Below are 23,591 nucleotides of genomic sequence, written 5' to 3'. Positions count from 1 at the left end.
CCCCCAATTTTTATGGCAACTTGGCTTGGACTTATTTTTTCATTGCCTTGGTGCTACAATCTTGTCTCTGGATATTCTTCTCTATGCTATCGGCTGGGACCCCTTTGTGCACCTATTGATCTGCTGATTAATGAGAAGCAATTTGCTCCTAAGGAACTATGACAATGTCCTCCCAGACAAGTCACAAGGATATGATTAAACGATCACTCAGGTGTTCGGTGGCACCATCCAGCCCGCCAGGAACGGGATTAAAAACACCCTGGTCCATGGCATTAATGATGATAAAAACCCATGTTGGGCTAATCAGCACAAGCCTCCTGCTACGGTAGCCGGAGCCGCCCCCGGGGTGGGGGAGATGAGTGAGCACAGGGCAACGGGCACAGAGGACACTGCCTGGCTGCGCTTCTAGCGGCTCCTACAGCTAGAAGCTGTTTGAGAGTTCTGTACCTGTTCGAGAGTTCGCCACTAGGGGTCGCGCTGCCTCAAATGGGGGCATCTGGCAACAAGAGCGGGTGTTGGTAGAGATCCTGGGCATCTCAGTGGTAAAGGGGTCGGAATACTCAACTCCTGTAATACCAAGGACTGAACCTGTCCATGCAACATGCAGCGGGAGTCCAGCCAGTCAGATGAGGGCTGAATAGACAGGATGACAGCCACCACCTCCCCACCCCTCGCCCCGGGTCTCTCTTGCCTGCAAGACCCTAGACTCATTCCCAGTAACACCAAGGCCAAGACCAGGACCCCATCCTCCCCACTCCTGCGGCCCTGTTTGAGGGGCCTGCAGCCTTCTTCCTGTTGTTTTGGGTTTTAATCTGAGTGCCTTACCAACATTTTAAAACTCAGGAGATTTCGACCCAAATCCAGGTTTGCAGCTGCTCCAGCAACCGTGGAGGAGAGGGACCCCCAGGCCCAGGTTCCCACAAACAACAACTGGCCTGAGCTGAGCAGCTGGGAAGTGAGCCTCCCAGGTGCCCACGGTCTCCACCGAGCTGGCTTCACTCACTGCCCGGCCCCTCCTGGCATCTGAGTTTGCAAACCCAGCTTAACGTGCAGCCTGAGGCCTGGGGACCCACCGCAGTGAACAGACCGTGAACTTCCATGGGCCTAGGGCAGGCAGTGAGGAGTGGATGCCGCTTTCCAGCCAGACCACACCGCTTTGCCCTCGGTCACCAAACACGGCATCTACCATGGGATTCTTCCAGAGCTAGCACACCAGACTCCAAATGAGTACCGACTTCATGTTAAATGACATATTGACCAACTTTAAACACAGACGTGAAACGATTCCACCTTGATCTAATGAGGCATGATTACAGGCTCAGATTCCACGGGCCGGTCAGAGCCTGGATGACCACAGACTGAGCTATTCCGGTGACTAATGCACAGCCCTGCCAAGTTCAAGATTTGGCCATGACAAAGCCACCTTCTCCCAGAGCGGCGGCAGGGAGGCTAGAGGTGGTACTTACATGTAGAACCATTTGCTACAGCTCAATCAAGGATGCAATTAAATCAGCGAGTGGAGAAACGGGAGCTAGGATTGCAGATAATATCCCGAGCCTCTGAGTGGAGGCTGCCTGCAGCCCGTTCCTAGGTGAAGCAGAGCCTGCATGCTGCTTAATAAATCGAAATAGGGCTTTTATTGGGCTAATAGGAAGGGCTGCCATTGAGCAGTTCATCTTACCTGTTCCTCTGCTGAAGCAATATTAAATACTCATCATGTTTCTCATCAAAGTCAGGCACCATGTCCTTAGCGTAACCCTGAAACAAAGAAACAGACCAGGATGATGTCGGAATGCGGGGGAATTATTTACGGAGGCAGGAGGTTGAGCTTGACGAAGGCCCAGCTCCCTGGGTGCATCGCTCAGGCGACCTGGAGCGCCCAGAGATGGTCTGATGGCCCCATGGGTCTTAGACATACACAGTCAACATCTACAGAAGGGACGAGGCTGGTTTCCCGGTCTCAACAGTGCTCGTTCTGTCCATGCCCTGTAAGATCAGGGGCTCTGGCCAAGATCTGAGCTTTGATGTTTTCTCCACGCTCATTATTTAGTTACCTGAATGATCATAGCCAGATGTAATGCACATCAGTTGTTTAAGGAGGGGGTCTCATTTTCCTCTTATGCATGCTTATTAAAACACAGTTATCACAAAACTCTATGACCCAGATGGGGTTCCTTTAAGAGCAGACACTGGTGGGTGCAGGCCTCCTCTTCAGGCAACAGAATTCTAGATTTCCTTTCGAGAATCATTCAGCACCCCCCACTTTTTTTTTAGTTCACTGTCTTCCTAAGAGGCCCTTGAAAGTTCCTTTGTTGGCCTCTTGGGTCACATGACCTTGGCCTTAGCCTCTCAACACAGGGCCGCCCTCCCCCCCAACCCGTGGCCACAGTGATTCACTGGTCTGAGGATGAGCTGTGGCCCAAGCCAGGCCCTTGAAAGTCAGCCCTGGGATTGTGTTGATCCTCTTGGGGGAAGAGCTGCTCTCTTTCCAGTGGGGGCTAGGCTGATGAGACACAGGCCAGAACTGAGAATGAGGCCCGTAACTGAGACAGCAGGTGCATGGAGAGATGGAGAGAGATCCTTAATGTCATGATTTGACACCCTGGACCCACTCATGTCTGAAGAAGTGTCTGGACAATTCAGATCTTGCTTTAGAAATTTCTGCTGAGTCTCTGTCATTTGCAGCCAAAAGAATTATGTCATACATACCACAATCTGACCATTAAAGATAACCCCTATTACAATTTTCTATAGCTTTATAGAGGGATAATTAATGTAGACTAAACTACACATATTTAAAGTGACATACATACATACCAGTGAAACCCCCATCATAACTTGAAATATAGCCCCCAGATGTTTTCTTTATCATGTACATACATATTTATAAATACACACACAAACATAGACATTCCTTTTTTTTAAATTTTTTTTTGAGGGGGGAGGGAAAGAAGGAGAAGGAGAGAGAATCTTAAGCAGGCTCCATCCCCAGCCTGAAGCCTGGCAGGGAGCCCAGTCTCACGACCCTGAGATCATGACCTGAACCGAAATCAAGAGTTGGATGTTTAACCGACTGAGCCACCCAGGAGCCCCCACAGACATTCCTTTAAATAAAAACAGGATCATACTATAAACAACATCTTTCTTTCTTTCTTTCTTTCTTTTAACATATAATGTATTATTTGCCCCAGGGGTACAAGTCTGTGAATCGTCAGGTTTACACACTTCACAGCACTCACCATAGCACACATTCTCCCCAATGTCCATAACCCAATCACCCTCTTCCTACTCCCCACAATTTTTTCTTAAATAATTTTTTTTTTTTTTTTGGCCAAGGGATGGATTAAAGAGACAATACAGGCTTGGTTCTGGTCACAAGTTACATGGATTAAGTTTTAAATGGCAAGTAAGACATTTGCAATAGAAGTGCAATTTGTATGAAAATCCTAACTGCTACCATGGGGAGAAGAGAAAAGCCCCAGCATTCTCCTCTTCTTAAAATCTGGCTTTAACACCATTATTCTATCATAACCCCAGCCACATGTGACCCATAACCTCCTTAATCAAATATAACAGTTCTTTCCGTGTTCATCCTTTTCAAAGGTGGGCCACAGGGGACTGCTGGCCCCCCGTCCAACCCCAAATTCTCCTCCTTCAGCTTCTCCAGCTGTAAAAGAGCCTCTCTTCCCTCCCGTGTCTTGTCTGGCTTCCTTTCCTCCTTGGCCTCAGTTGGGGATGGTCACTATCTGTCCATTTCACTCCTCTAGGTCTCTATCCCCATCTTCTCTTTCCAGTTACAAGGAAACGGGTCCTCTGGATGGAAACCTGAGGTCACTCCTGGTCCAGTGCTGACAGCCCAATCCCCCTTCCTGTCCTCTTTCCTACAGGACTCTTGCTGTTGCTACCTGCTTACCTCTTCCTCATCACCCCGCTTCCCATAATACCCCAACAACCCCCTCTCTTTGGGCCCACTCGGGGACAGGATGGAGTACTCCCATCTTCTCCCCCATCCTGATGTCCCAGACACATCTGAGTTTTACTGGGGTTTTCCTGCTGGCTCATCCGGCCCAGCAATCAGGAAGTAGGGACTCCTACGGAACGTAAGCAACCAATTCAGCAATAGCTGACCCTAATCTCTTACTCCGCTGGCTTCCTGAGATGCCCAGAGAGGTGCCTTCTTCCTCTCTGGGACTGAGCCCTGCCTCACCCTGAATGGGAAAAAAGCATGTACAACCTCAGTCTTCTGAGAGTTGCTTGCAGGACAGTGGGTCTGGGGAGGACTCTCAGTCCCAACTAGCATAACACGGGTCTGATGTGGCGCATTTCCATATCCGTGATTCTCCTTTGATCTTCGCAAGAGCTCTTAGAGTGGTTATTATTACCCCATTTAAGATACAAAGAAACCCATCTCATGGATCTTCCGGGAACAGGCACCCTACTCCATGGCCACTTACATAACCATTTTGAAATATCAGAATGACCACTGATACATTATAGTGTGGAATGGACATTCAGTGACATTTGTAGATGAAATACGAGGCCACAGGGAGACCTTAGCTCGTGAGGTCTGGGCCCTGGGCTTGCACCTCAAACCCTCCCAGAATGCATTTATTTGCCTCTGCCAGGAGGGAGATGGCATCACAAAGGCTTGACCAGCTCAGGCACATGCCCAGCCCCATGCTTTTTCCCTGCTTCTCATATGCTAACCAACACGCGCACAGATCAGATCGCCTGGGACTCTGTTAACGTGCAGTTCTAACTCAGTAGGACTGGGGAGGGAGGGGCCCACATCTGCATTTCTTTATTTTTTTTAAGGGTATTCATTTATTTGAGAGAGCTAGCATGCACGCAGGATCAGGGGGGTAGGAGCAGAACAAGGAGAAGCAGGCTCCCCACTGAGCAGGACACACACATACACACACACACACACACACACCCCGTCTGCATTTCTGACAAGCTCCCAGGCAATGCCCATGGGCCACACTTGGAGTAGCAAGTCCTGAGACTAGCCTGCCTCTCATCAGACGGTCTCCGGAACTGAGCTGGGGAGAACATGAGCTTTGAGACCAGGCCTGGCTCTGAGTAGCAACACTGCCCTTAGTTTACTCCTCTGTTAAAATGGGAGTGATAACAGTACCTGTCTGGTTGGATTTTTTTTTTCCTGTGTAGGGTTAAACGTGGATTGGAAGCAATACCGGCAGAAAGGACTTCGCACGGTACCCGGTACTTAGAAGGTTCTCAGTGACTATTAGGTTCATTTTACATCTAGAGAGTTCCATTATTTGTTTCCTTATTTATTTTAAGATTTTATTTACTTATTTGACAGAGAGAGACGGTGAGAGAGGAAACACAATTTGGGGGAGAGGCGGAGGGAGAGGGAGGAGCGGGCTCCCCATTGAGAGCCTTATGTGGGGCTTGATCTCAGGACGCTGGGATCATGACCTGAGCCGAAGGCAGATGCTCAACCACTGAACCACCCAGACCCCTGAGTTCCACTATTTGAAGAGCGCTACCTTGGCTCCTCCCTACCCTTGCGCATCCTACCCCGCCCACCGTAATTATTCTACTCTCTTTTCCAGAAACTCCACTTCCTTCCCTCCAGCCTCCATCCAAATCCTCTCCGGGGCCCAGCTGGGTTTCCCAAGTCTCCATGAAGCCTTCCCTTTCCATTCTCGTCCCACTCCCTTCAGCTCAGTCCCAAACCCTGCAATTAGCATTAAATTATATACAATACGAGGCACAACCGTGCATAATTAAAGGCTGAGTTGTTAGCATTTAACTATATACGTTGCTCACTAATTATCTGGGGATCTGGAGACTTGGGGGTGAACCCTGAACTCCACTTACCTTTGCTGAGCCTCTGCTGCTCTCGTCTGTAAAAGGGGGGGGGCAAGAATAAGGTGTACCTCACAAGGCAGCTCGAAGGCTCAACTCAGAGAAAAGCGAAAGTGACTTAGGATCCTTTTCTTTCCTCTTCCCAACTCTCTGGAGCAGATTATAAATTCCGGGAGGGCACAAGTACGGGGAGGCAGGGGGAAGAGCCTTAGCCTCACCACCATCCAGCTGTCGGGTGGTAAGCGCTAGGCCTGGCTGAGCACCAGCTGGGGTTCCCCCACTCCAGCCCTGGGCGGATGCCAGACGCCGACTCTACCCAGCACTGCACGCTTTACTTTGGGGAGGCTTTAAGTGTCTGGCTAGAAGATGGAGGCATTTACAATGAAAGCACCCCACGAAGGTGTGAGAAGCTTGTGAAGGGCCAACTGTATCCTTATGGTCTTGCCGCAAACACGTACCAGTGCTTAGCCTCAGACCCGGCGCTTGTACATGGTGAGCACCTACCAGCTGTGCTCAACCACTCGTCAGGGGCCTGCTCCCCATGGTCCCGCTGGGCTTGGGACCAATGCTTTACATGTAGTCACGCAAACACGTGGACCGGAGGGTCCCTAACTTCGGGGGACGGCCTGCAGGGGGCGCGAGGAGCCCCCGTTTGATTGCATGCAAGCAGACACTCTGGGAAGAACATCTGTCATCTTCAACAGATTACCAAAGGCATCCAAGACCCCGAAAATAAAACAAATGACCATAATGAAAATGTATAAAAATGGGATGCCAAGGATTTGAATGAGGGGCCTGAGACGGCTCCCCAGGGCACGGCCAGGCCCCCGTCTCCAAGGGAAACCACTGTATACCCCAAACCTGACCGCTTCTCCTCGCCTCCCCGCCACTGCTGTGCGTGACAGCCCCACTCCCACTCTTCGCCAATACCCTACCTCCTTTATCTCATGTACTCCGCTTTTTATGGATTGATTCCACCGAGGCAGGGACTGGGTCTGTTTTGATCGCTTGTGTATTCCAAGCCTCTAGGGCGGTGTCTGGCACATGGTGCGTCCTCCCTAAATACTGGTTGAGGGAATGAATGCATTAGGACCCACTTGAGCTGGGATTTTTAAAGCCTGAAACATTTTCTGGGCCGCGTAAAAAGGGAAAGGCGTTGGGCAAAGGTTTGGGGTGGGGCGGGGGCTTGCCAAAACCCGAGATGTTCCTGGACTGGCCAGAAGTTTGGTTTGACCAGAAGGGTGGCTGCGGGGGCTGCACGAGTTAGTGACGGTGAAGGGTCTAAGGAGTTTGGATGCGACACGGACGCCAAGTGTCACCGCCACCACCGTCATTGCCATCATCTTTATCCAGGACACCGGCCCCAGAGACAGCACAGAACCTTATCAATGGCCACACTCTTCATTCTCTTTAGGCGAAAAATGGAATTGGAAAGAAATGCCAAGAATCAGTTATGCTTAAAGATGCTCGACAGAGTCTGTATTTCAGGGATCACATACTCCTCTGAGGCCAGAATATTGGAATTCTCCTAAACAGGGCTGATCTAGCGAGTGCCTGCGTGTGAGCTGTGTTCCCAAGCAGCTCAGAGCTGCGGAGTGGGTTTCCAGGGCTTGTGAATGCGGGGGCCCTAGCCTTGCTGGGGTCAGGTCCCAGCAGGGCAGAACAATAACTTTGGATGGTTTAATAATGAGGCTGGGCAAACACCACTGTCTTGAGACCCTGCAGAGTTCAGAGGGCAACCCCTCCGCACCCCATCTCCCCTCCAGGCTCATGTCCTACTTGAGGAACAATTAAGGAGACTAGCAAATGCTCCGGGTCACCAGGGCCCAGCATTGCAGGCTGTTATGCTCTGGGGGGTGATTACTTCGGGCGTGTGCAGTTGTGCTGTGTTCTAGGATCTGAATGCCCATTTTACAGGCTCTGAAAGCTGAGGCAAATGGCCTTAGGGTCACAGAGCAACGAAGCAGCTCAAGCACATTTGTTGTTTGTGTGGGCTCTGCGTTTATTCGTTTCCTTCTGGTTACATCACTTCAAGTTTCCCTTGAGAAACCACTTCTCTGCCACTCTCAGGCCACGTGGTACCCTGGCCAACCAGGGCACTCCTCTCCCTGGCAGTGTGATTGGCTCAGGGCTAGGCCAACAGACTCAGCTAAGGGATCTGTGGAAAAAGTACCCGCCCCCCAGGCCCTCTTTCCCTGGAATTATTAGCTAATAGGAGCAGAGAGCCACAAAGGCCAGCACGAAGGGAGAAGTCTTTTTTTTTTTTTAAAGATTTTATTTATTTGACCTGACCTGAGCCGAAGGCAGAGGCTTAACCCACTGAGCCACCCAGGCGCCCCGGGAGAAGTCATTTTTATTCAACTGCTGAAGTTCACTGTTACGAACATCCTTATATGTTCCCAGGAGAGATCTGTCCGAGAGTCACACCGACACAGAAGCAGCTGAATTGAGGACAGAAAGAGACAGACCGTATGGAAACCAGATCATCTTGATCACGTTTGAGACTCTGTATCCAGCCGTGCCTGAAGTCAGCACTGTATCACACTTGTTAGTCACATACCTTTCTTGACTTGAGCCGGTTTGAATTGTGTGTATGTGTGTGTGTGTGTGTGCGCACACGCGCGCGTGCAGGTTAGGTGGGGGTGGGGGGAGAGAGAGAGAGAGAAAATGAGAGAGGGAGGGAGATGAACAACACCTGAGTGAACTCTGGCTGGCACAGCAGTAAAGCCAATACTCAGAAGTATCTGAGTCCAGTCTGTCCCGTGACCTAGGGCTCAGAGTAGTAAGTAAAGGATTAAAGTGACATTCCTGGGCGCCTGGGTGGCTCAGTGGGTTAAGCTGCTGCCTTCAGCTCAGGTCATGATCTCGGGGGCCTGGGATCGAGTCCCGCATCGGGCTCTCTGCTCAGCAGGGAGCCTGCTTCCCTCTCTCTCTCTCTCTGCCTGCTTCTCTGCCTACTTGTGATCTCTGCCTGTCAAATAAATAAATAAATAAAATCTTAAAAAAGAAAGAAAGAAATTACATTCCTTTAGGAATGTTCTCAGTGATGGCTCTAAACTCACACTAAGAGATGATCCAAATGCATCTCAAATACAAAACTCCTATTCTTCCTTCAAAACGGACTCCCAACTACCTCCTGCTCTGCTCTCCTCACCGGGAGATCCTGTTCTTTAGGTCCCCAGGCTGTGGAGTAAGTCTTTAATGCATATGAGTTGAATGAGAAAGGATGTTGAGAGCTTCCTTCTCTACTGTCCCTGCTAACGTATCAGGTGTCCTTCCAGCCTCAAAAGAGGAACAAAAAATGCTCTCTATTCAGGATGCTAAATCAAGAAGGAAACTAAAGCATCAGCTGATACTACCCCCTAGAGGTTCCAGCGAAAGAAGGCAAGGCACAGCAGCAAAGATCTGAGTTTCGCACGCCCTGGGGAGACTGGGTTAGCAAAATGGCATGCTTTGCGCACACCAGGTGGAGAATCAAAGGAAGAATCTGGGTTATTTCTCAGATGCCTGAAACTTACATTGATTACGTCACTGCCCTGCTACGTATCGTTACGTATTGCTACCGACGCACACCTGGAGATTTCGAACTTAGTGCCAGGATTTGCAGAACATCAATGTAGGTCTAGAATCTAGGATTTCCTCCGGGACTTCTGGACACAGTAAACCCTATTTCCGTGAAAATGTTTTTCTTCCACGCCTCCTGAAAAAATCATCTGCAATACCTATCTGCTAGAAAATAATGAACACTTCTTTTTAACTCTAAGAAAAGTTTCCTTGGACGACTGCAGTGTGTGTTATAAACTATCTTTCAGGCTGGCAAATATAGATTTTCTCTTTTTAATCTTGAATGAGTTTACTTTAAAAAAGGAAACTTTATATTAATGCCGTAAATGGAAAATCATTATCCCTTGCCATAAATAGAAGGCAGACATAAATACGGACCTACAGAAATAGCACACACTTTACGAGCCACCTACCGAGCCGTGGAAGTACGCGAACTGCGCGCCGGGAAACCACACCACCCTGTGAGGTGGACAGCACCAACCTCATTTTACAAATTCATCTGTTCGCTCAATATTTATCGAATTTCTATTCTGGAGACACACAGCGAGCACATCAAAGCCTCTGCTATTACATTCTAATGAGAGGAGATAAGCAATAAGAAAAAATAAGTAAATAGTACAAATAGATGGTGCTAAGTGCTGTGGAGAATGGAAGGCAGAGAAAGGCAGGCGGTGGGGGGCAGGGGAAGGGCAGAGGGGTGGGGACGGAGGTGCTGTTTCCGCCAGGGGGTCAGAGAAGGCCACTGGTAAGGTGACATTCAAGAGGAGGCTGAAGGAAGCGAAGGAGAAGGTGCAGAAACCTGGCCTGAGGAGTTTTCTGGAGGGCAGGAGTAAGTGCAAAGGCCCAGAGGTGGGAGCAGGATGGTGTCCTGGACAAACAGAGTGAGCGAGGTTGGGGAGTGGAGGACTGCGGTGGGACAGGGTGGAGGCCGTGGTGAGGATTCTGCTGTTATTCTCGGGCCCCGGGAAGCTCTCAGAGTGTTTTGAGCAGAGCTGATACCTTGGGACTTAGGTTTCAAGTGAGTTGTGATGGGCTGAGGCTGCTCCCACCCTCCTTCCCGAGGAGAGCTCTGGAGGGGGCTTAGGCTGGCAGGGCCCCTGAAAGCAGGGTCCGCAGCATCAAGGGAAGAAAAGAGGCCTGCCCGCTTTTGCTCTCCCACGGCTTGTGGTGGCTGTTCTACCGGTCAGACCCTTCCCATCCCGAAGAACCGGCCACTCGGCCTGACGGGAGGAGAAGGCTGGCCGGGATGGAATTTTTCTCTTCTCCCCTCACTGCCACCACCATTTGATTTGCATCAAGAGCTTTTCCTTCTGGGCGCCTGGGTGGCTCAGCTGCCAAGTAGTCTCTGGCTCAGGTCATGATCCCAAGATCCTGGGCTCGAGCCCCGTGTCGGGCTTCCCTGCTCAGCGGAAAGCCTGTTTCTCCCTCTCCCACTCCCTCTGCTTGTGTTTGTTCCCTCTCTCGCTGTCTCTCTCTGTCAGATAAATAAGCAAAATCTTAAAAAAAAAAAAAAAAGAAAAGAAAAAACAAAGAACTTTTCCTTTTAAGGGAATGAACCTCCAGAGAGCTCTTCCTTCCCCTGGTTGCCAGAAAGGATGCTCACTGCTCAGGCAGGGGCCTCCCCCAGCCCCCTGAAGCGGGGGGCGCTCAGAGGCCCTTGCTATTTATTCAACAGTATTCCCTGTGCTTCTCCTGTGGGACAAGCACTGCACTGGAGACAGGCAGAGATGAATGGAATCTGGCTTCACCACCTCCCCAACCTCGCTCCCACAACTCCTACCCCCCGCCCCAGCTTCACAGCCCTTCTGGCTCTTACTCAGAGAAGCTGAGCCCCTGCTGGAAGGTTTGCTTGTGGCCATAGGTGGCCCTACCTGGGGCCTCTCCCGAATCCCCAGGCCTCTACTCTCTGAAAGTCTGCCCTCTACTCTCTGAAAGTCTGCCCACTGGTGAAGTTTGTGCTTCCCCTGCTGGGACACCAGAGCCGGGAGAACAGGGCCATACCAAGGCTCCCCCGTGGACCTCTCAGCCCCCAACCAGTGCCTGGCACACAGGAGGAGCTCGTAAGGTATTGTTGAAAGGAAGGAACAAGAAAGGAAAGAAGGGAAGGCAGGAATGCAGAATCACTGTCCTCAAAGAATTTAGGGTCTGAAAGACAAATGCTTGGTGGGATCATTGCGACAAGAGGAGGCACAAGCTCCTGGGGCCAGTGGGGGCGGAGGGGGGGGCGGATGCCTGGCACCACTCAGGGCTGACGGGCTCTATGGAGAGGATACAGGTGCTGACCTGTAGGGGAGCTCACTAGGTGGATGGCGGAGAGGAGGGGGCATGCGGAGGGCATCCAGGCGGGAAGCAGGGTGTGCAAAAGCACAGGGTGAGGAGCACCAGGAGCCTGTCTGGGGGCCGGGCCAGAGAATGCTCAGAGCACGTTCGTTTTATCTCAGGGGACAGCAAGAGGCACCTGGCGTCTGACATTTCAGGTCTGCTTTAGGCTGGTGAAGGGCAAAGCCCACTGTGCCCGTGACAGGTGCTGGGGTGCAGGCGTTGGGGGAGGAAACTGAGGAAGCTTCAAGTCTGGGGCATGCAGTGCACTCAGGAGCCCAAACTGCACGTTCCCTCACTCACTAAAGTCCAAAGTTCTGCCACGTGAGCTCATGGAGACTGAGGAGTATATGGGAAGCAGGTCCTGTCATCTCCCCATGCCCATCCCCTCCCCAACCTTGGAAGACCATGATCCTTTCCTTTCCTCTTTCTCCCCGCATCCCCCTCCTTCCCTTCCTCAGGTTCGCCACTTTCAGGCTCACTGGGCACCTCCCAGCCCATGCCAGGACCAGGTCCCTCACCTTCTGGAGCTGACAGTCTATGGAAGGGGTCCAGTTTTAAACAAAAGAGCCCACCACCCAATATTATGTCATCTACCATTCCCAGCACTCCCGAGGTGGATGTGGGACACCTTTGCTGTGGACACACAAGGACGGCAGGGGGGTCAGCCGAGGCTTCATGGACAAGCAACATGGAACCAAAAGGTGAAGGGCAAACAAGGTAATTTGGGCCAGAGAGGGAAGCACCCCCTCAAGCAAAGCAGATGGCCACGTGAAGGCCATGTGACAAGAAGGCACAAAGGACGAGAAGAGTGAGAACGCCTCTGCAGGGCCGGAGCCAGCCTTCGGAAGGGGAGCAGAGGGCAGCGTGGGGCTGAGTGTCCAGACCACCAACCACCAACTGCCCACATGCCCACAGCAAGGTGTTCTGTCCTCAACCCCAGACCACTGGGGACCCACAAGGGGGTACTGGGTCAGAGGTTGGAGGTGGCCAAGAGCGGGTGCTGGAAGCAGGTAGAAGGCTGCTCTGGGTGTTCCGGACAAGAGGTGTCAGCAACACGGAGGAGGCAGGAAGAAGAGATTTTTAAGGCGCAGGTGCAGGGCTTGATGCCATGGGGAGGGGAGGTACTGAAGACTCTGCCGTGCCTGGGCTGTGTCATGGGAGGGATGGCGCAGCCGTTCTTGGAGAAGTGGGCTGGCAGGGAGCAGGGCTGACTTTGGTTTGGGGCAGCTATATGGAGACGCTGAGGCCCCCAAGAGGGGCAGTTCAGGGGCTGGCAGTGGGGTGTCCAGGTTTGGGGTTCAAGGCTTCACAGTGTAGTGACGATGCCCCTTCCTGCCTGCTTATCCCCATCCCAGGTGGGGTTACGCCCTCCCTCAGCAGTGTTCCTGACACCTTCTTGTGGACCGCTCTCTGTTGGGGAGCACTTAGCCAAGCCACTGTGGATGCCACCCGGATGACTCCTTGTCACCCCAGTACCGGGACCAGTGATGGCTGGTCCTTTCCCAGGAAGAAGCCAGGTGACGCTGGCTCTCACACACGGCTTGATGCCAAGGGTACAAAGACCAGGCACCTTGCCTGAACTGAGAACATCTCTGAAGTGCCACCCATCTCCAGACATTGCTTTGGGATGACCAAGGCTGCATCACCATTCAGCTCCTCCCGCTACTCAGTTCTACTTCCCTCGCCCCTCAGAGGTGTCATTCGAGAGAGCCCCCCCACCCCCAACAATGTATCTCCCTCCCAGAGTCTGCTTCCTGGGGGACCAAGATAGCACATCTCTCCTCCTCGACCATGAGCTTTCAGGGCATGGCTGAGTCCTGTTACATCAAAGGACGTGGATAAATGCAATTTGGACAGCATGAACAATCATGACTCAGCCAGAATGTCCTACGTGGTCCTGAATGCAAATAAGACAGACCCAAGTCCCAAACGTGTGATGAATTCCTTGCACCACAGGACCATATATATAGATATAATATATGCATACATATATATATATATTTATGACTTATTTATTTGAGGGATTGGGAGGGCATGAGCAGGGGGAGGGGCAGAAGGAGAGGGAGAGCAAGAATCCGCAAGCAGACTCCCCGCTGAGCACAGATTCCCACTCACCCCCCCGACCAACTATGTAGGGCTCCATCCCAGGACCCTGAGATCATGACCTGAGCCGAAATCAAGAGCCAGTGGCCCAACTGACTGATTCACCCAGGCACCCCCACAGAATCCAATTTTTAATTCTGAAATATGGTTGCCATGGAGGTGTATGGCACAGGCCCTTAATTCTTGGGGTCTTCATCTGACTGCTGAGCAGCCGGGAGGGGTGGTTGGGACTTGGCTGTGCAGCCAGATGCCTGGGTAGGATTCCCATCCTGCTTGGATGAGTGGCAAATGGTACTTGTGCCTCAGTTTCTCTGGCTATCAAACTGGGATGACGTTCTGGCAGCATAGTGCCTAACAGCCAAAAAGCAGAAGCAGCCCAGCTTGTCCTTCAGTGGATGAATGGATAAACAGGGTGTGCTATCTCCATGCGATGGAGTGTCACCAGGCCATAGAAAGGAATGACGTACTGACATACGCTACAGCATGGCTGGACCCTGTAAACATTATGCTGAGTGAGAGAAGCCGGACATTTACATGAAATGTCCAGGACAGGCAAATCCACACAGAAAAAAAGCAGAATAATGGGCGTCTGAGCCCCACGGAAAGAGGAACGGGGAGGAACCGCTAATGGGTACAGGTTTCTATCTGGGGTAATGTACATGTTTTAGGGATTAGGTAGTGGTGATGACTGCAGAGTGCTATGAATATGCTAAATACCACGGAATTGTACACTTTAACATGGTAAAATTTTGTGCTATGGAAATTAGCTCTCCATAAAAAACAACAACAACAAAAGAAGTAGGGATAATGAAAAGCATCTCCCTTATAAACATAAACCGTTCAGAACACGGCCTGGCATAGAACAGATACTCGTTATGTGTTAGCAATGAAGACGGACGAGGCCAATTAGAAATATTGAGGAGTTTCTCCAACGGCACACGCTCTGAATGCCAGGTGGACCCTGGACCCAGCTCCCCGAGCTACCCCCAAAGGCAGATTCCACCTCAGCCAACACCCACCTGAAATTCACACGAGGATGACGTAACCTTTTTTAAGGACGCCACTCTCCTTTGCCCGTGTGGGATGTGGCTGAGCTAAACTGTTTCTGGGGAGAGCAGCTGGGTGTAGGATTTGGTCTGCCTCCAGAGAGGGGCTGCGATCACACCCTCGGAACAGGAGCTGGGCTGGTGACAATCACAACCCTGGTCGTGCGCCAACCCTTGGACATGGCATCGCAGCGGCGGGGGCCTGGGGTGTGCGTGGTGGGGGACTGGTGCCTGCAAAGAACAGTGGCAGGCTGGTGGCGGAATAGGAGGCCTGAGGATAGAGGAGCTGGTCCTCTAATAAAAATAGCGTTTTTAGAATGTCTTGACTGGTGTGTTTGTCAAAAGGGGATGACTTCAAGCTGGTGAGGAGGTCTAGGAATAGAAACTGGCTGGCAGAGAAGCCAGGCTTGCCGGCTGCAGGAGAGAAGGCATTTCGTTTGTATAGAAGGAAAGGAAGGGGCAGGGAGGGTCTCTTCCAGCCCCTGGAGGAGCCTGTGTCATGTCCCAGGGCAGGTTCTAACAGTGGGACAACAGTCCACAGCTTCCATGCTCTCTTTGGCTTCCTCCTCGCTCCTTACAACTCACAACCCGCCACTGAGCTTTGCTGTGAAACACAGATCTCTGTGGCTCCCCTCGTCACAAACCTGCCAAGTCTGGTGGGTCAGGAGGCAGAGGCACCTTGGGGGGCCGCGTGGCAGTACCCACCCAAACGAGGCCAAACAAAACGCTGCATTGCTTCAATTTACTCAGACCCAGCCATTTCACTCCTTGGAAGCCTCTGGAAAGATACAGGTGCTGGAGGAGAAAGGTACAAAATGCTAATGCCCTCCCACTGGGAAATGGCTAAATAACCCACGGTCTGGCTGAACCAGACTGTAACAAGTTGGGGGAAAAAAAAAAAAAGAGACCTAGGTTCATTTGTAACACCAAGGATGGATCTCCAACATGTAGTTCAAGAAGGCTAGTTACAAGTTATAAAAGCACATCGCCCAACAGCACATTCATTATGATACCATTTTGTTAGAATACATGCACTCCCCAAATACACGTATTTTACAGATACACTTGGGTATATGGAGGCACACCAAAGGGTCTGGAAGGATGCATGCATGGCAAGCTCCTGACAACAGTTACAACAGAGCGGGAGGCTGGGATTAGGGAGGCGTGGGAACTGACAAAGGGATTTTAGCCCTATCCAGAAGCTTAAAAATAATTTTCTTAAGGAAGTTGTTTTCATGTATTACTAATGACCTTGACCCATCCTACCTCCCTTCTCAAAAAAGGGGAAAAAAGGCAGGGGCGCCTGTGTGGCTCAGTTAAGGCCTCTGACCCTGGATTTCGGCACAGGTCATGAACTCAGGGTCAGGAGATCTAGCCCTGCTGGTTGGCTCCGTGCTGAGTGTGGAGACTGCTTAAGAGTCTTTCTCTCCCTCTACATCTCCACCACAACCCTGCTCCTGCCACCCTGTGCTCCTCTCTCTCTGGGGGAAAAAAAAAAAAAAAAAAAAATCAATGGTTTCACATTCCAGATAGATGAAGCTTGACATGGTTTTCCCTCTGAATTCCAGATTTTTCATATCCAGTAGTCTGCTTAAGGTCTTAAGAGGTTTTGAGCTGAATTCCTTGCCCCTAAAAGCTGCTCCCACTCCTTCCCATTTCAGGTATTAACCAATCTTTGTTTTCTGATTGCTCAGGACCTTAAAAGCCCTTCTTGATTCCCCTCTTTCTCTCCCACACATAGCCAACCCAACAACAAACCCACGTGGCTCTCCCTTCATCGTGCTTGGGACCCAGCCCCTTCTCTGCACCGCCACTGCCGGCCCCAATCCCAGCCACCATCACCTCCACGGGGATTCTGCCAGGGGACCCTAGTGATCTCCTGCTTCTGCCCTTGCCCCAGAGTCTAGTCATACACACAGTCAGAGGGCACATGCTGCTACAATGTTTGGTTCTGGCCCCCTCCTGCTCAAAATGCTCCTCACTCGGACAAAAGCCCAAGTCCTTCTAAAATGGCCACAAGGCCCTATACGACCCGGCCTCTCCCCCTGTGTCCTTGCCTCCCAGCTCCCTGCCCCTTATCTCCCCCCCTGCCCCGCTAACCCAGCCACACAGCCTCCATCCTCGGGACTTCTGTCCCAGCTCTCTCCCCCTTACTTCCTTTAGTCTCTGCTCCCTTCTCAGGGAGGCCTTCCTGAGGACCCCTGCTGAGCACTCCCCATCCCCTTCCCTGCTCTATTTTTTTTCTCTGACACCCTTCATATTTCACTTATTCATTTGCCCAGGGTCTGCCTCTAACCATCAGGACACGAGCTCTGCGAGGTGTGGATTTGTGTGTTTCTTTACTGCAGAACCGACAGGACCATGGACAGTGCTGGGGACACAGCAGGTAACTGACAAATATTGGCAAAGTCCACGTATGAATGAGCAAACAAAGTTTTCTCTATGGGGCCCCAGTCACCCCCTTTGCTCCTAGTACATATTCTTTGCTTCTATCCCAACAAACTACTTGCTGGCCCCCTGAACTTCTGTGTATGTTCACGTGTGTGCTGCACCTGTTCTTTTTTGTCTGTTACCCCAATACCCCAATCCTACCCACTCATTGTTCTAGCTTCAGCGTCATTTCCTCCTTGAAGCCCTGGCCAACACACATCCCCCTCGCTATCCTGTTGGCTCATTTACAGGCTTCCTCCTCTGGAATCCTGTACTTTCTCCTTGTTCCAGAGTTGATAAACTGCTACGATTTATAGACTCGATTACTCTGCACTGGCCACATGGGGTTTACATGTTATTATCTCACTGAATCATCATAACAACCGATAAAGTAGGTATCTGTTATGGAAACTGAGGCACAGAGCATCACCAGTTAAAAAGTGAACCCCCTGGAATTTGAATCTGGCTTTACTGGACTCCAAAATCTGTGGTTATACTCTTAAGTGTTAAGTCCCACAAAGCTTTGAGTTCTGTAATGTCATCTGCTGAGTCACTAAAGAAACAGGCAATCCAGGGAGCCAAGGATCTCAGGACGCTGGGCTGGGGCTGGACCGTGGTGATGACACAAGGTGGCCCTGAGCTCTCTGGCCCGAGACACTGGACAGCCCTGACCGACCTCATCATAGAGGTTATCCTGGGACAATGTGGCCCAGGGTATGGGACGCATGTTGTATAGACATGAGCTTCAGCACCAGACAAAACCACAGTCAAGTCCTGGTCCCTCTACTTACTGGCTGTGTGACTTTGGGTCTCTCTTTCATTTGTAAAATGTACAGGGGGCCTCTGGACGTTGACCTGTTCCATGGCCATAGGTTACAGCACTGAGACTCCCACAGGCCATGTCCAGACAGGGCGACGTTGCCACTCACCGCATGTGCCTGGACTAGGAGCAGGCCCCTGACCCAGGCAGGGCCACGAATCCTGCAGAACTGGGACTGACAGGCTCAGGGAGGATCTGGAAGCTCTTGAATCTCTTGAAATGAGCAACGTGAGCTCAGGTGTTGCTCGTGGGATGACTTTCTGCCAGGCGAAATGAGGAGAGAACGCTGGTTTGTACCCACTGTGAAGAATGACAGATGCCGGCAGACCTAAGATAAGAGCCACTGAGAAGGATTTTCTGGGACTCTACAAGGTTGTAGGCTCTGGTTCACCGTTCTTGACACCCAGGCACGTCCCTACCCTTGTATTCTGGGAGGTGGCCACACTGCAGAGTCTTTTTCTTTTTTTCTTTTTTTTTAAAGATTTTATTTATTTATTTGACAGACAGAGATCACAAGTAGGCAGAGAGGCAGGCAGAGAGAGAGAGAGGAGGAAGCCGGCTCCCTGCTGAGCAGAGAGCCCGATGTGGGACTCGATCCCAGGACCCTGAGATCATGACCCGAGCCGAAGGCAGAGGCTTAACCCACTGAGCCACCCAGGCGCCCCTCTTTTTCTTTTTTTTTGACTTATTTATTCACCTTAGAGAGAGAGAGAGAGAGAGAGCATGCACGAGTGAGCAGGGGGAGGGTAAGAGAAAGACTAATCAAGCAGAAGATTTTCTGTATATGAGTACAGAGCCGGATGCAGGGCTTGATCCCAGAACCCCAAGATCATGACATGGGCCGAAATCAAGAGTCAGCCACCCATCTGACTGAGTCACCCAGGCACCCCTACACTGTTAATGAAGTAACATAGTCCTTCTCCCAAAGCTAAAGGTTTTTGTTTTGTTTTAAACGGAGTCCTAAGTAATGCAAATACTTCCCTTGCAGACTTTTATAATAAAAGTAATATATGAAAAAGTAATATATGAAAAGCACTTACCTCAGTGCCTGGTCTGTGGCAAATAAGAATGGATACATGGTTGCTAATGTTACTATTATTATAATCAAGCCACAAGGACAGACGATTACAGGAACTGGACAAATTAATCAACTTTGTGCAGTCATCTAAATTACTCTTCCCCTGAAGGGTGGCATGCCACGGGGTTTTGTCCTTGATCCTATCCCAAGTCATCATTTGATCAATGGCTAGATCTGGCCGTGGAAGGCTGCTTATGAAGTCTGCAGATGACATTCGGATGGGAGGCACATGGAGTAAGCTGGATGACGAAATTCGTGCTCAGATCAATTTCTACAGGCTAGAGATGGCTCGAGAACAGCTTGAGAGAGTGCAGCACGGCCAAGGGAAAGGTCCTCTACAAGGAGAGGCACTGGGAGAGAAGTCTGGCTGGAGGCAAGTTCATGAAACAAAGACAGGGCCTTTTGCTAATGTGGTTAGTATGAGCTAACAGCACGGTGTGGCTCCCAAAAGCTACCGCCGCCACAGCACACACAATGTGTTTGAAATTCCTTAAAATAAGAGGACAGGAAGCAACATGTTTGGGCACCTACTGTGTGCCGAGCCCCACACTAAACTGTTGATGTACTGTTTCAGTTGATAGTCTCATGAACCTGGAGGTAGGTGCTATGCTCATTCCTCCCATTTGACACGTGGAGAGGCAGGGGCTTAGAGAAGTCAATGGACTTGGTCAATGGAGTAGAGAGCAGAGTTAGTATCTGAATCCAGTTCTTATTAAGAAGTGCACACCATCTCGGGGCGCCTGGGTGGCTCAGTGGGTTAAGCCGCTGCCTTCGGCTCAGTCATGATCTCAGGGTCCTGGGATCGAGTCCCGCATCGGGCTCTCTGCTCAGCAGGGAGCCTGCTTCCCTCTCTCTCTCTCTCCCTGCCTCTCCACCTACTTGTGATCTCTCTCTGTCAAATAAATAAATAAAATCTTTAAAAAAAAAAAAAAAAAAAAGAGGTGCACACCATCTCTATAGTCTACGTGGATCAGTTCATAGTTGGAATGTTCAGTCTTGTTCCAACATAGTATATTTTTAGAGAAAGATGTACTTGTTCAGATGAACATGACCAGGAAGGCAAAAGCGGTTAACAAGAAGTCACTTTGAGACTGAACTGAGTTGGAAAGACCGAGGGCAAGTACACACGTCAACCTCTCCTGCCCAAGCCCACAGAAATGCCCCCATTTAAAGTCCATGAGAGCATGGGAAAATAAAGTAGGGGTGCTCCTGGTAGAGTCGGGATGTCGAGATATCCCTGAGAAAGGGATGGCAGAGAGAACTGGGCTAATGAAAAGAAACACGGGCCAAACCAGAAGCTGGGAAGGCTTGCTGCAAAAAGGGAAGGGAGTCATGGGCTGCTCCAAACCAGGAGGAAGCACATTCTCTGAGAGGAGATAATCTCTAGTCAGAGCTCAAAGACAGGGATTGCAAACTTCTGTGCGGGCACTAACAGGTAGCTCTTTGGTTCACCTAGCGTGTCGTTCTGTGACTAGGAGTCTCTGGGACGGAAAAGCAGGACATATCTAGAAGGAAAAAGAAGATCCTGTGCTTGGAAGACAAACTATTAGCACCGCCCTTCCCCTAGCAAGTTCCGCACCTCTGACTTAATCACTGGCAGCTAAAGAGAAATGCGTTCAGGGGCACCTGGGTGGCTCAGTCGCTGGAGTGTCTGAGTTTTGATTTTGGCTCAGGTCATGATCTCAGGGTCATGAGATCAAGCCGTAGGTTGGGCTCCAGGCGGGGTGTGGAGCCTGCCTAAGATTTTCTTCCTCCCTGTCCTTCCCCAACTTATACTCTCTTGAAAAAAAAAAAAGAAAGAAAGAAAGGAGGAAAGAAAGAAAGAAAAAAAAGAAATACATCCACAGAGAAGAAAACAGGAGCTCACAGAACACAGAAGAAGCACATACTCATGAGTCACCGAACATTCCAGGAAAACTCACACCATGAAAGAGAGGGGCCAACTCAATTAACAGAAGGACAACAACCAAAGACATCAGGATAGTGATGCAAACAGAGACATTTTAAGTATATTTAATACTTTTGGAGGGATAACAGGGGACACTGTCTTCCTCAAACAAGAATAACCTAGTATGGAGAAGAATTAATTAGAAATCATGAATGAAAGATTTAATCATCAAAATAAAAAGATCAAAAGAGTGAAAAGCAGCCTAGATACAGACAGAGAGAAAGTCACTGAGCTGGAAGATGAGGGAGCGGCATTTACCCAAAACACAGGAATGAGGACAAAGAATATTGGCAAAAACATAAAAGGCTGTTAATACCCAGTATTGGCAAGATTGCTGGCATTCTCAAATATTTTTGGGAGGAATGTAAATTAGGTTTTTCTTATGAGGGTATTTCCAAATTTTTTGCCACTGGAGCCACACGAATTCTTGCTGTCAAGCCCAGGGTGAGCCAATTACAGCCTATAGGCCAAATCTGGCCTGCTACCTAATCTTTGTAAATAAAGTTTTATTGGAATAGCCACACCCATTCACTTACATATTGAATTGGCTGCCTTCCGGGCTAATGACAGAGCTGAGGAGCTGTGATAGACACAGTGCGGCCTATGAAGCCTAAAACATGTATTATCTCACCTTTTATAAAAAAAACTTGCTGATCCCCAATTTAGGCCATTATTAGTTGGCTTTTCTGTTATGTGCAGCCAAATACCTCCCCAAGGAAACAATGAATAGAACTGTACAAATAGAATGAAGTCTAGAAAGATGAACATTCCACTGAGAACTGGCTATTTCCAGGTGTACTCCCTTGCGCAAATTCTTAAAACTATGTATTTGAGAGAGCAAGGGGAGGGGAAGAGGGACAGAACGGAGAGAATCCCAAGCAGGGTCCACACTCAGTATGGAGACTGATGTAGGACTTGATCTCACGACCCTGAGGTCATGGCCTGAGCCAAAATCAAGAATCAGTTGCTTAGCTGTGGAGCCACCCAGGCACCCTGGAAGGCAGGCATTTCTAATTGTCCCATAGCACAATCCTAATCCTGACATATAGGTAGGTACGTGTGCACAAAAAAGCCAAAAGGAAACATGAAAGCAAGTGAGTGGCGTGATCTAGGTGGTAGAATAATGACGGATTGGTGTACCTTTTCTGTACTTTCTAATTTCTTAACAGTCAGCATCCATTAGCTCTGGAATCAGAAAGAGACGAAAAATGTCTAATACGGGCCCCAGCCAGGTGGGTGTGGATGGACCAGCCCCCACCTCTGGTGCTCCCCCTGCTGGCAGCACAGCTGGACAGGATGCCCCTGGGGGAGAAGGGAGGACCATACACATGTACAAGTACTCCATTTCAGTTCCACTCTGCAGATGGGGAAACTGAGGCACAGACCTACATAACGGAAGCAGATAACTTGCCAACGCCACCACAGCTAGAGCCAGGATGCGAGCGCCTACAGTCTGGGCTAGACCCCTGCCCTGTCCTTGATCCCTCCTGCCATTCCATCTCTCTTGTGCCAACCATCTTCACGGCCATCAACAAAGTATGAGCTTCCCAAAGAATATTTTTTGGGAAGAGTTTAGGTTTCTAGATCAAAAAACGGAACAGAAAAGAAGTGGAGCACGTCAATGAATTTGCTTTTATTTGCTTCACAGTCTGGGGCTGAATCATATAGTGGGGGCGGGGGTGGAGCACATACTCTCTTCATTGCCTCAGATTGGAATCCAGCGGTCATTAACTGCACTTGGGGACACGGGGAGTAAGCATCAGACCAGCTTGGCTTGGAGTGATCTGTCATTGCCTGCCTCCCTACTCACATGCCCAGTCTTTTGGTCCCAGGAGGACGGATGCAGTCCTCCAGGGTAACTCTGCACTGGCAATAGGGTCTACGGGGAGAAGAGGGAAAGTGGCCTGTGGGAGAGCCAGTCGGTGACCCGAGTGGGCTGGGCTTCATGCGTTCATCTCTCTCAACCTCTCCTGAGTCCTCAGACTGGGGAGGAAGGAGCGAAGATGCCCATTTTACACATCAAGAAACTGATCCTTGCTCTTGAGGCCTACTTCCAAGATGGCCCAAAACAGGCTGCAGCCACGTGCAGCCTATTTGCCATGCCAACGCTATCCAGTGTGTGTCCCTATGCGAGGACATTAGGAAATCCGTCATTTGCAACACCGTAGAGGCCATAGCCATCAGGGACATTTCGAAAGTGAGAGTTCCGGGTGCCTAGGTGCTTCCCAAGCTGTAGGGGAATCCCCGTGACTTGGGCCCCTGGCAGCCAGGCAGGCAGGAATTGTATTCCAGCAGCCCCCTGGAGGACCGAACACCCTCTTCCCCAACTGCAATCCATGGGAGCTACCCCATGGCCGGCACCAAAGCCCAACAGAGGAGCGAGGTCCTCTAGGACCAAAGAAAAACCCTCCTCTAGAAAAAAAGGAAAGTGGAAGTCATGCTGAA

At 50.4% G+C, this 23,591-nt stretch overlaps 1 protein-coding gene across 1 annotated transcript in view; it reads right to left on the bottom strand.

Moving 5' to 3' along the window:
• Positions 1-23,591, bottom strand: part of LOC122895273 (katanin interacting protein) — a 173,421-nt gene that overhangs the window by 122,973 nt on the left and 26,857 nt on the right. The window contains exon 3 of the mRNA XM_044232558.1: positions 1,682-1,758. Coding sequence (XP_044088493.1) covers positions 1,682-1,758 — 77 coding nt within the window. The remainder of the gene's footprint in view (positions 1-1,681; positions 1,759-23,591) is intronic.

The sequence above is a fragment of the Neovison vison genome, chromosome 14 (assembly GCF_020171115.1).
Source record: "Neovison vison isolate M4711 chromosome 14, ASM_NN_V1, whole genome shotgun sequence".
Classification (NCBI taxonomy): Eukaryota; Metazoa; Chordata; class Mammalia; order Carnivora; family Mustelidae; genus Neogale; species Neogale vison.
The sequence above is the reverse complement of the archived record's forward strand: the minus strand, read 5'-3'. Positions and strand labels throughout refer to the sequence as shown.